Source organism: Temnothorax nylanderi, unplaced genomic scaffold (assembly GCF_030848795.1).
Source record: "Temnothorax nylanderi isolate EJ_2023f unplaced genomic scaffold, tnyl_v1.0 TNYL_tig0002_pilon, whole genome shotgun sequence".
Lineage (NCBI taxonomy): Eukaryota > Metazoa > Arthropoda > Insecta > Hymenoptera > Formicidae > Temnothorax > Temnothorax nylanderi.
In genome coordinates this window covers 2,309,825-2,324,784 of record NW_027249064.1, presented here as the reverse complement: position 1 = coordinate 2,324,784, position 14,960 = coordinate 2,309,825, and the positions used below count along the sequence as shown (strand labels likewise).

General features: G+C 44.5%; 1 protein-coding gene across 2 annotated transcripts in view; it reads left to right on the top strand.

Moving 5' to 3' along the window:
* The window catches only part of LOC139768930 (uncharacterized), a 165,123-nt gene extending 154,214 nt beyond the window's left edge, over positions 1–10,909 (top strand). For both annotated transcript variants that reach the window (XM_071699594.1, XM_071699601.1), the window contains exons 4-5: positions 10,001–10,034; positions 10,583–10,909. In XM_071699594.1, coding sequence (XP_071555695.1) covers positions 10,001–10,034; positions 10,583–10,725 — 177 coding nt within the window. In that variant the 3' untranslated portion in view covers positions 10,726–10,909. The remainder of the gene's footprint in view (positions 1–10,000; positions 10,035–10,582) is intronic.
* Positions 10,910–14,960: the final 4,051 nt, after the last annotated feature.

Sequence of the window (14,960 nt, the reverse complement as noted above, 5' to 3'; positions counted from 1 at the left end):
GCAATAAATTAGACCGAGGTGTAATTAAAAGGGCACCAGTTGCCGTCGTCCCGTGACCGTCGTGTAGCCACTACCGAATGAGAGGAGAATCTCTGTCCTTGGGAATCTCTTCGGGTTTCTCTTGATAGGGCGAACAACGGGCCACGATAGAATTTCTGTTGATAATTACGCAATCGTCGCGGATGTTCAAGTGAACATAGTGATCGAACGATTGTATTATTAATGATTGTGGAAAGAAATCAAACCATATTCTTTCGGAACAAATTAAGTTTGTTGGACACGCGGAGAAATCAGCGGCAATTTTCTTAATAAGATTTTATTAAAAATTCTCATTGCGAGTAAAAGTTTATTTATTTATTTACAATATATTGTACGTAATGTACAGAAATTATAGAGAATATTAAAAATCAAGGGAACGAACTTTAAAACAAGGATTGATATTTAATTAAACATTGTGGCTCTTTAAAGGTCTAATTGCCATTAAGTGGCTCGAAATCCACCTCCGTGCATCATATGCGATATTGTCCATCATGGGATGTGTAATTCAGGGATCTGATGAGTGACCGGCGTGTGGTCAGCGATGCGATCCAGCGTCGACTAATTTGTCCGTTCGGCAAATTGAAATTACACGTTGCTCTCGCGCCGCGCCGCACCGTTTCTCTCGCACTGCTGAATTATTATCGCGGCACGATGCGAACGATATCCTCGAAAGAGAACGATGATCAATTCAGGCGTTGGTAAAGATAATACCGAATGGTATCCTGACTTTCTCCACTTTCTGATCCTCATGCCGCATTTTCGCGAACGTCATTAATCCTCGGATAAAATATCCTTTTAACAGCGAAATTATTATATACGCGCTGATTGTTATTATGAGTATCGTGCAGACAGCCACATACATTTAATTATTACTTTTCAGAATTATTTTCGCCGAAATTATGCAACTTTCTTTCGATAAGAGTGCCGTGGCCATTTTTTGCGAATTTTTGATTTAACCAAGACAAAAACAAAAATAATGTTAGAATCTTATTCACATACTTGTGGACACGTGCCGCATTCCCGATAATCGAAGAACGGCATAGAAACCGGTAACGGACGCTCTCGTGATAGAAAGAAATATGTCCAGAAGGCGTTTTGCGGGCAACTTGTTCGTGACTGAAGTAACAATCGCGAGGAGTTTTTCACAAACCGCGATTTATTACGCTCGTACCTGTCAATACGTTTTTCTCCAGGTTAGCGTCGCCGCTACGCGAGTCGCCGCTCCGCTTCCGCTTTATCCAGCGTGGAATCGTGACCGCAAAATAAATCTAAAGGCGCCTCGAGATACCTCCTCAGTCTCTTTTCTTAGTTCATCCTCGCATTCTCATGGACCTTCCGCGACCTCCCCGTCTCATTCCGCGGTCTCCGTGGAATTTTTACCAATTTCTGTCCTCCGACGTTCCACGCTCATCTTTCCTAAAATTCCCCGTGGATCCCGACGATCCTTCTTCCTTATTTCTCAACCGTGCCTTTATTGTGTTTTTACGAGATTGTCTACCATACTCTTCTCTTTCTTTCTCCGGTTCTTTTTACAGTTCTTTTGTTTTTTTATTTTCTTTCTCCTCGTTCGCGATCGTCCTCCTGGCGGGTGCCTAGCATTTATTACTGCCTCCTCCAAGCCTGGTTTCTCCGCGGATCTATTCGTCTCTCATGACCTCTCCTCTATCCTCTCTCGCTCTTCTCTCGCGTCTTCTTTCTCCCCTCGCGGGTGATCCCCAACCCGGTGATCTCCGACGATTTCTCGGAGCAGCCTCCTCCCTCTACGCCCCCGTCGAGGATCCCGACGAGAGATAACCCTTATAAACTGGAGCATTAGTAAGGCGCGGAGCAGCTCCGTGAGAGGGTATCTGCGGATCTACACGTTGCGAGAGGGGCGCAAAGGCGTGCCACAATGAGGCCCGGTATATAAACCATATCTGCATCGCGCTGGGCCCTCCGCCGCAGAGCAGCGAATGTGGGACCACCACAATGTATATCGCACGGTCATACAGATGAGAGCATAAGCATCGCCAGCCGGTCCGAGAGTAACGTCTGGGTATATCTCCCTTCGAGCATCTTACTTATGCCCCTAACCGGGCGGGCTCGCACAAAAATTGACGTAATTATCGGGCTCGCGCCTCCTCGGGGAAATTAAGCGAGGATCGTGTTGCGTTAAGGGAGTTCTAATCCTGATGAGATCATAATTAATTAATTCCGGACGTTATAATACAATGGCATTAAGATCAATAAGATATTTTTGTTATTACTAGCTATCACTAATTTATTCATTGTATACGCTATTTAACGGAGATTCTTCTCAGCTTTAATAAAAATGTGGAACATAATAGTTGTTGGCTAATTTTCTTATCGAGAATATATAAATCTAGTGTCGGATTTGCAAACGTCTTTGATGTTGAGTCACGGATGCAAAATTCCAAGGATGAGAACGAAAGGAGGATCTGGTGGAAGAAATGCGAGGACATTCGCGATTAAGTTGTATCAAATCCACGATTGAGTACCTCGTGTATCGCGTATTTCACCAGCCATAAATGTCCGGTTCATGGTATTTCCCATAATCTACAAGGGTGGACACGCGAGAGATAAGGGAACCAGCGAGAAAAACGAGGATCGATTACGAGTTATCTTCAACCGAGAAGACCGAAAGAGAGACGACGAACGAATCAGACAGAAAAATAGCTGCGAGAGGAGAAAGCAAGGCGTACGATAAAAAAAAATATATGATGAGGGGTGGAAGGATAAGAAGTATAAAGCGTAAGAGTCGGAGATAGCCGATATCCGAATGAGCGAGAGAGAAGGAATCACGTGATGGAATAAAAACAGCGAAGTGTGGGAGAAAGAAGAGGATGATGGAGAGGTAGAAGAAGAATGAGGGAGAGAGTGGGACAGCTGGCAAATTCCTGGCTTGTGGTCGTCGGTCCTCAACGCGCATGCAGGAGGTATCCAGGTGTGCGAAGGTGACGCTCTACAATAACTCCTTCGGCTTTATGTTGTGGGTGGTTTATACTTTATGTGTCCCGCGGGACAATCACGAAGCCGCGAACGATCCGGGCTCTTATTTCTACTTGCTCTCGCCCCGCTCAAAAACCTCTGCTCCCTCCCGTTGTTTACGACAATTCGGCGTCGTTGTCGGCGATGCGTAATCGCGCGCGTGCATGTAGCGCATCCTGACGCGACTTTGCACGAGATTTAAGATTCGCGGTGGCTTCTTCACCCTTTCGGAATAATTTTTCTGTACGAAATTATCGATATCATTACGACCTCTTAGCGATTACCTCGATAAATAGAGATCTCCGGCCAGCTCCATCTTCTTGACCAAAGTTCGAACGCGCGTCCACGTTTACTACTCTTTCCCTTTTAAATTACAAATACTGGTTTCACTGTACATTAAATTTATAATTACACTGAATACAATTTCTCGCGTCTGATTTTCGGGGATCTAATGAGCCGCTGCGCAACGCGCCCCCACACATGTACCCTTAATTTTACTCCCTGCATCGATCATAATTACCAGGCGTGATATATGCGGTTGGTATGTACCGCAGGCAGGTGTGAGGAGTGCCCCTCGCGCGAGTGATGCAACGCGGTACCTCGCGATAAATCAAACTTCGAGAAGCGGCGCGCGGCCCCCGGATCGATGTCCGAGATTGGCAACGTGCCAATTTTCTCCGGGAGTGAAAGCAGATTTCGAGAAGGGCCGCTTGCGCACGACGTCCCGCAATGATAGGTGTGATAAATGCAATTATTTACGGTCGATTAAGAGCACTTCGACGGGCGTTTGAGCCGCCGCGGGTATCCGAAGCGGCGAGAAAATGCTTCCGATCGAAGCCCCCGATCGGGAGGCGGCCGAGCTCTCTCGCGTACGAGAGAGCTCTGTTCGAATTTTAAGCAGATTATCTGCTCGTCCACTCGCTAGCGATATAGCTCGGCGTGACGTGTTGCGAAAACGAAGTATCGCGCCGTGCAGCTCGATCAATATTTTTACATATTTTAATGTCAAAATTGTCATCGCAAAATTCGCCTTCCGATTTAGTTCATTGTATAATGTAATATTTAAAAATGTTTATGGGGTAAAAATGAAGGTAAACAGAATATTAAGTAAAGTAGATAATAATTCATTCAAAGCAAAAACGATGTATGTATGAAACATTCCAGTATTGCTGTTACATTATTATTACTTAATATGCAATTAAGTTTTAATTTTTTAAATTCACGAATCCGACATGTAAATATCGCACGCATGCCACTCTTCATATTGGCCTAACGAAGACCTCCGATCGTATCGAATCGAAGAGAAGACTATTCACGGAGCTGGGCACCTTTATTTCTTCTCGTGTATCTGCTCCCGAGTCCTCCTCCTTCCTCCCTCAAGTGTAGTGTCCTCGAATTGATGCATCGCCGTGTACGAGAATATTTCACGTCGCACGTTTTGTCCCGCGCATGAGAAAAATATTCCAGTCGCAACCCACGCACAATGCGTAGAGAAACGTGTGGCGAGAGGATACAAAAAGAAAGGATATCTTCGAAATAAATCATGGATCTAGGCAACAGGTGTACAGATTGCTTCACCATTCGAGTTCTTGCATCCAGCGCGTATAGTGGGAGATTCATCTGAGACCATTCACATATATATGTACATACTTTTTCCGAATTACCGAATATGTCGCGCATCGTCGAGGAAAATGTCCATCAGGAAATACGATCATTTTTCTTTCGATTCATGAGAACGGATCTCTCTGTTAACCGCATTGAAAAACCTTGACTTTGACGTATCTCGTATATTTGTATAGCTAAGAAACATTTCGTAGTAAGTGAAAATATTCTCATAAAAGGCTTAAACCACATTATTCATGTTATTATTAAGCTGTAGTGTATACGTATGTGGTGTATGGTTTGATTAATATGATTATTTATTAATGTGGTTCATGCGTATGGGGCATAAAAAAAGTGGCATGGAGAGCAAATGAGCGTGTTGGGACCGGAGGTGCGTTCTAGGACCGGTCAAGAAGGATGGCTTTCGTGCCGAATAAAATGATATTAATCGTAAGAGCCGGCGGGGGTCGGCGGCTCTCCTCTGTCCTAGTTCACAATAAATAAATCCACGGGTCCCCCGGTCCCTGCGGTGTCCCAATTAATTCGATCTCATTGTAACGCGCGACGCGTCCTCGGGATACGCTCTTTGTGATATCGACTTTGGCCACGGTCCCGAGAGTACATTATCATTCGTCGTGCGTGTCCCCTGCCCCGACGAATTTAATTAAGCCGCGAGCAACACGCTGTCGCTCCGGCTCGCGGCAACACCGTGCACAAGTCCCCGAGCGCGTGGAATGCGCGTGTTGGATAAATAACTTTCAAATTACACGCGTAACCATTACGACGTTGCGCGAGAGGCCTCTTATCGGGCCCTCCGTACGGCAAAGTCAATTTAACTTCTCGCCGCGATTTCTTGGCCACTCCAAAAAAGTTACACAAGCAGCGCCGAAGCGTGCTTAAGACCGCACGAAACAAAATTAATTCCTGCTTGTGACGAGAACTGTTGGAGCCATACACAGACACACACACACACACACATATGTGTACATATATGTAGTGGCTACATTTCTCGTTGATAACTGCTAACAATTTTGTAGGACACATATCATATACGGGATATTTTCCGCCACATGTATAGCTAGACAGGATTTTAGTTGTACATCTCTTTACTTACAGTTTCTCTTCTTATTCAGAAATATCTATTGTCACAAATTTCGCTCCATTTATATCGGTCACGAGTTCTGATTTGAAATGAAGATGGGTCGCATCTAGTCCAGACGTACGTGCAACTTATTTAGAAGTCAGAATTAAAGTGCAGGTGCGCGGAATTGTCTCAGGCCGCGGGCTACGCGCTGCAGCAACACGGGTATATACGCGCTTCGATCGCGATGGAATGTTGATGTAGGATAAATATCCTTGAAATTACACGCGTAATCATTACGACGTCGCCTGAGGTGGAACACGGTAGGCGCTCTCTCGGTGCGCTCTTGGTGATCATTCGTTTTACACGCGTGCAGATTGGATGGTACGATCGGCATTTGGAGACGAAATCGGGATTGGACCGGGCGCGATAGCCGCGGGGCCCCGAGACACGAAAGTGGTACGTTGTAAAATCCGACTTTTGTTATCTAGTCAATTTACAACGCTGCAAATTGGTACGGCTGATTGCCTTTTCTTAAGCAGAGAAGTCGAAGATAATCTTGTATTTATAGAAAGATTGATAGGGGTTGTTAAAACGAGACAAATCGAAAAAGATCAATTTCACTTCAGATATATATATATATAGCAATCTTTAGATAACAGTATTAAAAATTGCTTCCTAAAACATTTGAACAATATTTCGCTGTTTATTATATATAATAGTTATAAAAAATAATAATGGAAAAGATTATTATGTAGTAAAGATTTTATTTACCGATATAATTTTTGCCAATTTGAAATCATATAGAATCTAGTTATTATCTTTCGATAATTCGACTGATTGCTGTTTGAAAAATAACAATCCACGTTGATAAAATCGATTGAATCGTGAACTGATCGAAATAAAGTGATAATTACCGTTACGACCGCCGAGGTACACCCTGGATTCGATGAGTGCGTTTAAAATGAAACGAGATCAATCTATGAAAGTGCAGCGCAGGTCAACCACTCGTCGACGAAGCCCCTATTATAACGTTACATCGCTATAAATACGGAGCGAAATTATAGCGATGTAACGGCAGGTTATTACGGCGCGCGAGGGGTTGAGCAAATAATGTGTACTAAATATAAAATCACCGGTAGTTAAACGAACTCGAAATTACGCGCTTTAGTGCCGTTTGAAGAAAACTCGCAGGCTTGACGGGAAAAACGTACGTATTAATTGGATAGGAACCGATTCTTCTTTCACTGATTAACCATCCGGAGAGAATAAGGTACGAACAATCTCGTTAGGGACGTCCAGATAAATCAGCGGCTCGATGAAACCGTTTATAACGAAGTGAGATCTAACTGGAGTAACGCATTTCTCGGCCTCTCTCGTATATTCTACTAGCCGCGGCTATCCTATTATTACGCGGAGAGCTGCCAGCACTCCCACGCTAAGGGGTAACCTGATCGGGGTTAATCTGACCCTGACCTGCAACACCTGCGCGCGCGCGCGCGCGCGACCCAACCTAATTCCAACTTTTTCCTCACCCTCTCTCAGTTGGCTCGCTTTGCGTCTCGGGCTGCGTTGTCCCGAGGCGGGAGATAAGAGCGAGAGATAGGAATTTTTTTCTTCTTGAGACTACACCATACTCTAACGAAGACTCGCGTTGGACCATGTTCGATGTCTCGTATAGTCATCAGCTACGAAAAGTATTAATGAGTTTCCAACGTTATTAACGTGATACTGAACGTTTCTCTTTCGAGATAAGATGACAGAATATAGGAGGATATAGCTCCGTTGTTATTACAAAAAATGAAAAGAACATGTTTGCATCGAGCATTTTTATTCCTATGAGATACGCTGTGTAAAAATTTGTTATAGATTAGCGTGGAATTTATCGAAGGATGCGATGTGCCTCCTCGTTCCATCCAGAGTTCGTATCAGGACCCGTAGATAGATAAGCTTTATAGGGGCGGGTTGAGGACGGGAAAGAGAGTATCGGAAGAGGATTCGAGCCTCCGGTATTCCGGGCTAAAGTTATGGCAGGTACGCGTTCGACGCCCGCGATCATAAATCCTGAACGCCGCCGAATGGGATGGGGGTAGCATTGTGGTTTTATATAGGTATATAAAAAAAAGAGGAAAGCGTTATGGGAAATGTCCTATCGGGAGGCGGCGGGCAGGTGCGCCGGCCATATAAGGTTAAAAGGCCATACGAAGTCGACTCTCGCTTCGAAGCGCGATAAACGCGGTGCGCGCGCGATTCGCTCGTGCCTCGCCCAACTTCTCTACATGAGGAGTTATTACGTACGCCTACGCCTCCGGGCTCGGCCGCAGGAAACTCGAGGCGAGGACTCGGTGACGGCGAGAGGAGGGAAGGGGTTCCGTTTTTTGGTGTGTATCTATGGAAATTGAACGTCGAGAGAGCCGGCGACTAGCCGTTAAGTTGTAAATCTTGAGTGCGCGGCGTGAATTGCACTTAGGAACAGTCCTCTGATTGGCGATGCGCACGGTGACGTAGGATAACGGAAACAACAATCTTTTATATTGCTGATCATTTGCATCCTGATATGATATCTGTATGAATTATTTTGACAAAAATTTTGACACGAAATTCCATTTTTCGTAATAAAACGAAATATCCACATGCGTATTTTCATTATTAAATTATTTCTGCGTGTAATTGAATTACATTTTAATAAGAGTCACATGCCTGTAATTATAAATTGTTTCTATTATTATTCATGTGATTATGGAATGTGATTGTACAATTAATTGAGGGATTCAGCGTATGCTAATTAACATCGCCTTTTAACTCGGTGCGATACGCCGCGACGGCGCGCTGCGTCGTGTATACACGTTCCGGCATTTAATCTTCTCCCGGAGAGTGACATTATTAGCCACAAATGAGTGAGACTCGCGCCGGCAAATGGCTACAAATTAACTATGTCTGCCAGTTAAGTGGTCGCCGCTAATTACGACGTACACGTCAATGCGCCTGGTAATTATGCCCGTTGCAGCCGCACACAGGCCGATCCCGTTTTTTTCGCGAGAGAGAGAGAGAGAGAGAGCCGTGACTAATAATGCAAGATCGAAAAATCGTGGTATCGATCCGGCCTCTTCGGGATACACCGAGGCCGAACTCCCACAGGGTGCCATCGAAGGACGGTCCACCCGCTGATCCGTACCTGTGTTCTTTTAATTGGAACCAGAACCGAATCGCCGATCGGCTGCAGGTGAATCGCAACGATTTGTATCACTGGCAGATCATTACTCATCCGTCCTCGCGCGCGGGGAATTATAGCGAGTCGCCATTGTAACGAGTAGGAAAGAATCGAATCCGTTCCCCCCACGGGAGGAAGCGAAAAAGTTTTTCTTCGTTATCTGCCCTGCACGTGGAGGAACACAGTTCTCGTTGTGATCTCTCGGTTTTGCCGCGGGAGAGATCGCAGCCTCTTCGTCAGCCCTTTTGTTTAATCTATACGACTGTTCCACCGGTGCGAGAGCGAACGGGCAAATAAGCTGACTAACGCCAAGATTAATATAATACATCGTTTCGAATTAGCCCTTCGATATAACGAGATTTTGCCTTTTTTTTTTTAGTTCTTTTATTACACTTTACTCGCGCTGCTCCTATTCGTTTGCTTTTCGTCGGACGTCGCTGCTGCGTTGCCGCTAACGATCCGGTTAGTGAAACAGACGGGGAGATATTTTCCTTCTGGCGTATCGATTCACGTTGCGCGGGGTTACAGATGTTTCAGCAAGTGTTCTAGCGGGTTCAGGTGGTGACGGCCGATCGGTTGTTGCACGTGCTGGCCGGAAGCGGAAACGCGTTGTGGGAACGACGAAAGCCACAAGTGGCATGGGACTAAGTCTAATGATGCGCATATAAATGCGGGATGTGTGCGAAGTCGAGATGACACATGTAGATAAACGGGGGGATGTGACCGGCGTTTTGATATTAGCATCATAAACGGACGTTAAAGAATTATTGTCTGACACTTCGTTAAGCTTCGTTATTAACGAAGCATCGCGAGAAATTCTCGACGATCAAAATGTCCTAGATTCTTCGCACTTTCCTTCTATCTCTGACCAGTTTGATACGAAGGACTTGGAATACCTGACAATATTTGAGCAATGCGTTGCGTGCTCTCTTACCGGTTAATTATCTTTATGATATAAAACGTCATTTTTACAGAAAGACTATTACTGTTAATTTAAGGAATTATAAATTTTTAATAAAATTAATTCGTAATAAATGAAAAGAATTAATATGTTTTATTAACCGTGTGATATTTTGCAGGTATTCCTGGATATTACGAGAGAATCTTCACAAGGTATGAATTTCTTCTTTAATTTTCTTCTTCTTGATTGCAAGATGACGTCGCGTGCATAGCGATTTTAAGCAAAATTGCGATAGCTTTACGTTTGCTTTTTGTACTCGTTAATTTCACAATATATTCAGCATCGTACAGTTACTAATCACTCACATTAACGTTATTGCGTGTCGTTTAATTATTATTATCTATTTAATGGCGACTTGAAAAGTATTTCAGAGCAATTTTCTTCGCTAATTATAATTAATGTATTCTGACAGGACATCATTTTACTTTACTTTTAACAAAGCGTTGCTGATCGTATTTCTCTTTAAAAAAATCTTATTTTTTACGTTTCGTAAGGATCTTTATAATGTGAAATACTTTATTTGGAGCTAAAAATCGACCACAGTGAAACAGTTTAAATATATTATACCTATCTCGGAATTAAAAGCCGCTTAGTAAATATTTAAACCGTATGAAAGGTTTCTCGTCCACGTGTCGATATCAGTATCGTAAAATCCATTCGAGACGAAAAAAAGAGACTCGATGTAAGGCTTTTTTTCCAGATGCACACGGCTGTCCGGATTCGGATTCACTGTACCAATTCGAAGGGTCTCCCGAGAGTTTTAGGCACTTAAATCGATACACAGGTGCTTCCCTCGGACATTTCCAGCGTTATCTGCACGATTGCATGATCCGAAGCTGTTAGCCGGCACGTATTCATAAATATTTCTCTTCATGTTTGGCGTCCGTTTACGGGCACTTCGCACTCTTAAGTTGCTGCATTCTAAAAAGATCAATTTTATCGATCTCGAGAGAATGTTTTGCGGACTAATACCAACTTTAATCGACGAATCTGGATCATTTTTCAATAATTAAATTGCTTTCACGAATGACCGTCAGTAATTAATGTGATAATTTATATAGTCACATAGTATCACTTCTTAATAAGATTTTTATAAATAACAAAGAAATCTTGGCCATATCGGAGGCTTTGGGTACATGAAGTTACCTCGTAAGTACCATAAACCTGTAATTCTATTTTAACTTTCCACGATATTACGTGCCATTTAACTTTCTCGGATCGCGTTAAAATCGACGCGTTATCTTAGATCGAGACACGGAGGCTGCATTTTACGGACGAACGGGGACGATGTCGGCCCTTTCCGACATTATTACTATTATTACTTATACACACCGGCGCGGTGCGCATTTAATGGAGAATTCCGGTCTTTACGATCGCCCGAGGAAATCGTATCCCCCCCAGTCACTTTACATCCGGCTGTAAACCGCGACGTATATCCATGCGTCGCGGTCCTTCGCGCGCCGCCGAATAACGAGTAAGTTTTACGCGCATCTTTAATGACGCCGCTTTCCATTAACAAGTCATAATTGACGCTTTATCGATCGCTATCGCGCGTTCGTCGCCGCCTTATCTCACGCACGAGCTCGCGGGATCGGTAACGGCGCAAAAAGGCCACGAAAATCTTACACAAGTCTCGGGACGGAGAAGTCGATTTAGCACCTTTATTACAGGTAGTAAATAAATAATTAAGATTTTTTTGCACGTACACAAATGCTATGTGTGCTCTGTTAATAGCTCGCGGCCCCGTGGACGGCGGCGGCTTTACGATTCAGTCGCGAGTTAACCGCGACTGTTAACAAGAGGCTCGCAATGAGTATTAACGGCGTATAATATCTCGGAAAGAGGGCGGTACCGCAATAACCGATGGCTATCGGTGTGTTTCATGCTAAAATTCACGTGCCGCGATGAGAGTGCTACTTGTTACGAGATAAAGATTTTATTTGATAAGAAATCTAATCCTTTTTGTAAAAGACATAATAAATTTTTTGATACTTTATCATTAATAATTTAAAGTTTAGAGATTAAATGAGAAAGAGTAATACTCAAGTGACGTTGTTCGCATCGAGGAAGCGTTTCTTTCGAAATATTTTTCCGACGCAAACTTTTCACAATTATGATCGAAGTAATGCAAGTTATTGCTACTTATGTTTTTCCTACAAGCGAGGCTTCCGTCGCTCGTGAATGGAAGCATCCGCCTACGGATCGGAGGAATTTTTCTCGAGGTGCGATCATGTTGTTACCAGATCGTAATCACCTCTCGCAAGTGTCAACCACCTGCAGCAGCTGTATTTATCATATCGGCAGTCTTCCGCTAACGCCTCCGCGTGGCAGCCTGCGTTTTGCCAGTCGACGTCCGTCGTCCACGTGCCGCCGTCGACGAACGTCATATCCGCACACGCGTTCGCACGAGGAAGCAAATCTGAATGGCTAATTATGGAGACAATGATGCGGAACTCGACGGGGACCGGAAGGAGACGGGAAACCCTTTTCGACGACACGCGCGCGCGCGAGACTCTCTTCCGCATCGCAATTACGGCAAGCGGATCTTTCGCGACCGGACGACCGATCGCTGCGCGTAATAATAAATGAGAATTTGCTTGATTAAGCCTTTTTGATAATATATTTGATAATAGTTTGTTAAAAATCACGTTTTTTTTTTAAATTAAGCATATAGTTAATTATATTTAGTTGCTACGCGAATTTTTACTTGCTTGGTCGCGAAGAAGCAAGCCAGATTATCGGCATGCAGGGCAAAATGGGAGGATTACATCTTACGATTTGAGAACGCGCGTTACCTCCCTGCAATTCCCCGGGGGTTGCCCCAAAGGGGATGGCAAGAAAAAGTAGCAGCGAAAGCCCAAGACGGTAAGAACCGTCCTCCCGCGTTGTGACGGCTTAATAATCGTACGCGCGGCACTCTGGCCGGTTTTCAGGTGGCTTTGTGCAAATCCATGTTTTACATGGCGATGCATAATTACTATCATCGTGCGCTTCACGGTGCTCCAGTTCTTCGGGCGGCGAGGGTGGGAGACCGACGGGCACAGCCCCGGATTCCCGCGACCCGGCCGGGAACGTCAAAAAGCACCGAGACGCGAAAGGAAACCTGCAATCAGCGCGTCAAAAGGCAGAACTTTCTCCCGCCGCACATATTATTCGTACGCGTTGTTACTGCTCACACAACGGTCTCGTTGCGCGCATTTAAGGTTGCTTGGGCAACAGAAATTTGGAGCACTGCAAGAAAAATATTGATTCTTGTTCAGAAAGTATTATTGAATTCCCAATGAAAGAATCATTATGTCCGCACATAACATTGTTATGCGTATTTTTTGTGTACAGATCGTGAAGTTTACAATTCGATTATTAAGTTAACGAAATGTAGAATAAAAAATAATGACCGAAAAATAAAGATTTATTCACAACTCTAGAGATATATTCTGCTTTAATCTTGCGAGATTTCGATAGAGACGTGGTAAATATGCACATTTTTAGCGGCACGTGCAAATCCACTTAACAACTACACTCTCTCCGAGCAGTGTTATATTTCGTCTCAACTGTCACTTAATAATAAATCATTAAAAGAGCCGCCAATATCTATTCATAAGCCTGTTAAGAACCGTCGAGTCCCCATCAACTGGCGATTCCGGCGGACGGCGCGGCGCGCCGATGCCTTTACTTGTCTAGCTGGAGCTTTAATCCCAGGAGCCATCTCGTAACTCGCTACAGACAGGCCACGTCGCGATGCAACATACGGAGGCGCATGTATGCATTTATGCATACGTCCGCGCGGTCCGTTCTACGCATGGATGGATGCAGATGCGGCACGCACAGCCCCGGCAGCCACCGTCCGTAATCTTTTCCCGACACTCGTAATGGACGGAATTGTGAATTCAATTGCTTCTGAATTGGACTCAGTCGGTGCGTCTCGTAAGAGACCGGTCCGACGAATGCAGCTTAAGGCACGTACCAAGCCGTGAAAGGAAGCTGCATATAGCGTAGGTGCATCCGTCAAATGAACGCGCTCGGTAGCCAGCGCGTCGCGCACAAAGCGAGCGTCAGCGGCGGACGCTGCGCAGCGCGGCACATAAAGATCCAATGAGTAAGTGACGACGTGGATGCCTCCGCAATGCTCGAGAGTGCTCGAGATCGTTCACCGAAGTGGATGCTGGCAGTTAAAGAAAGTTCAAGTGCCAATCGGCGACGGGAAATTGCATTGGGACGTTTATCGGACGATAAGAAGCGATCTCGCTGGGATAAAAATGTAAAAGTCTCATTGACTAACGCTTGGCGTTCTGACGGAATAATTTAAAATGCATTGTGTATTTTAATCGATAGTAGAGATGATCAATAGACTTTTACATTGAATAATCTTGGCAGTTAATAACAGCATTAAATACAAATAAGAAAATATATGGAATAACCGACGTTTAAACAGTTGCTATTCCTTTGAATTTTTATTTCCTTGCATGATAAATGTAGAAACTTACTCGGACGGGCAATCATCGGCCATAAGCCGAAACGTCCGGTTGCAAAACTCCCCGGAGGCGTCTGCTTAAATCAATTTCATTCCGGTAATTTCGCCTCTTCTAGACCAACGCCAACTGGCGTCATTTGCTTCGTGATTGAGTGCGAAAGATTGCAACCGGATTATGCGTGAGCCGACGAGTATGCATGCGCGCGATCAGAGTCCGGAGATTCTCTCGTCTCGTCTCGTCGGTCGGGGAACGACCGTAAACCATTATTCCGCAGCGTCATGTGGACGGTGCGCGAATCGCAAAAGAACCTTCGAGAGGCTGAAGAGAGAATAATGGATTCGCGAGAATGGGGATAATGGTCGCGTAACGAGCTGCAGAATGAGCAGAAACGCGTAGCTTTTGCCGTGAGCTTCGTCTTTTTTTTTTTCCCCCTCGTACTTTTCCACATCCGACGAGATGAAGTTAATTGAAAAAAAAAAGTGAAACTCCGCGAATTTACGGCTTCTTAAGACCTTCGAAGTTCTCTAGGGCGAGGACGTGTGACGAGAAACTTTGCCAATCATGTTTTCTCACATTCTCGATTTTCTCGACTAGAAAGACTTAATA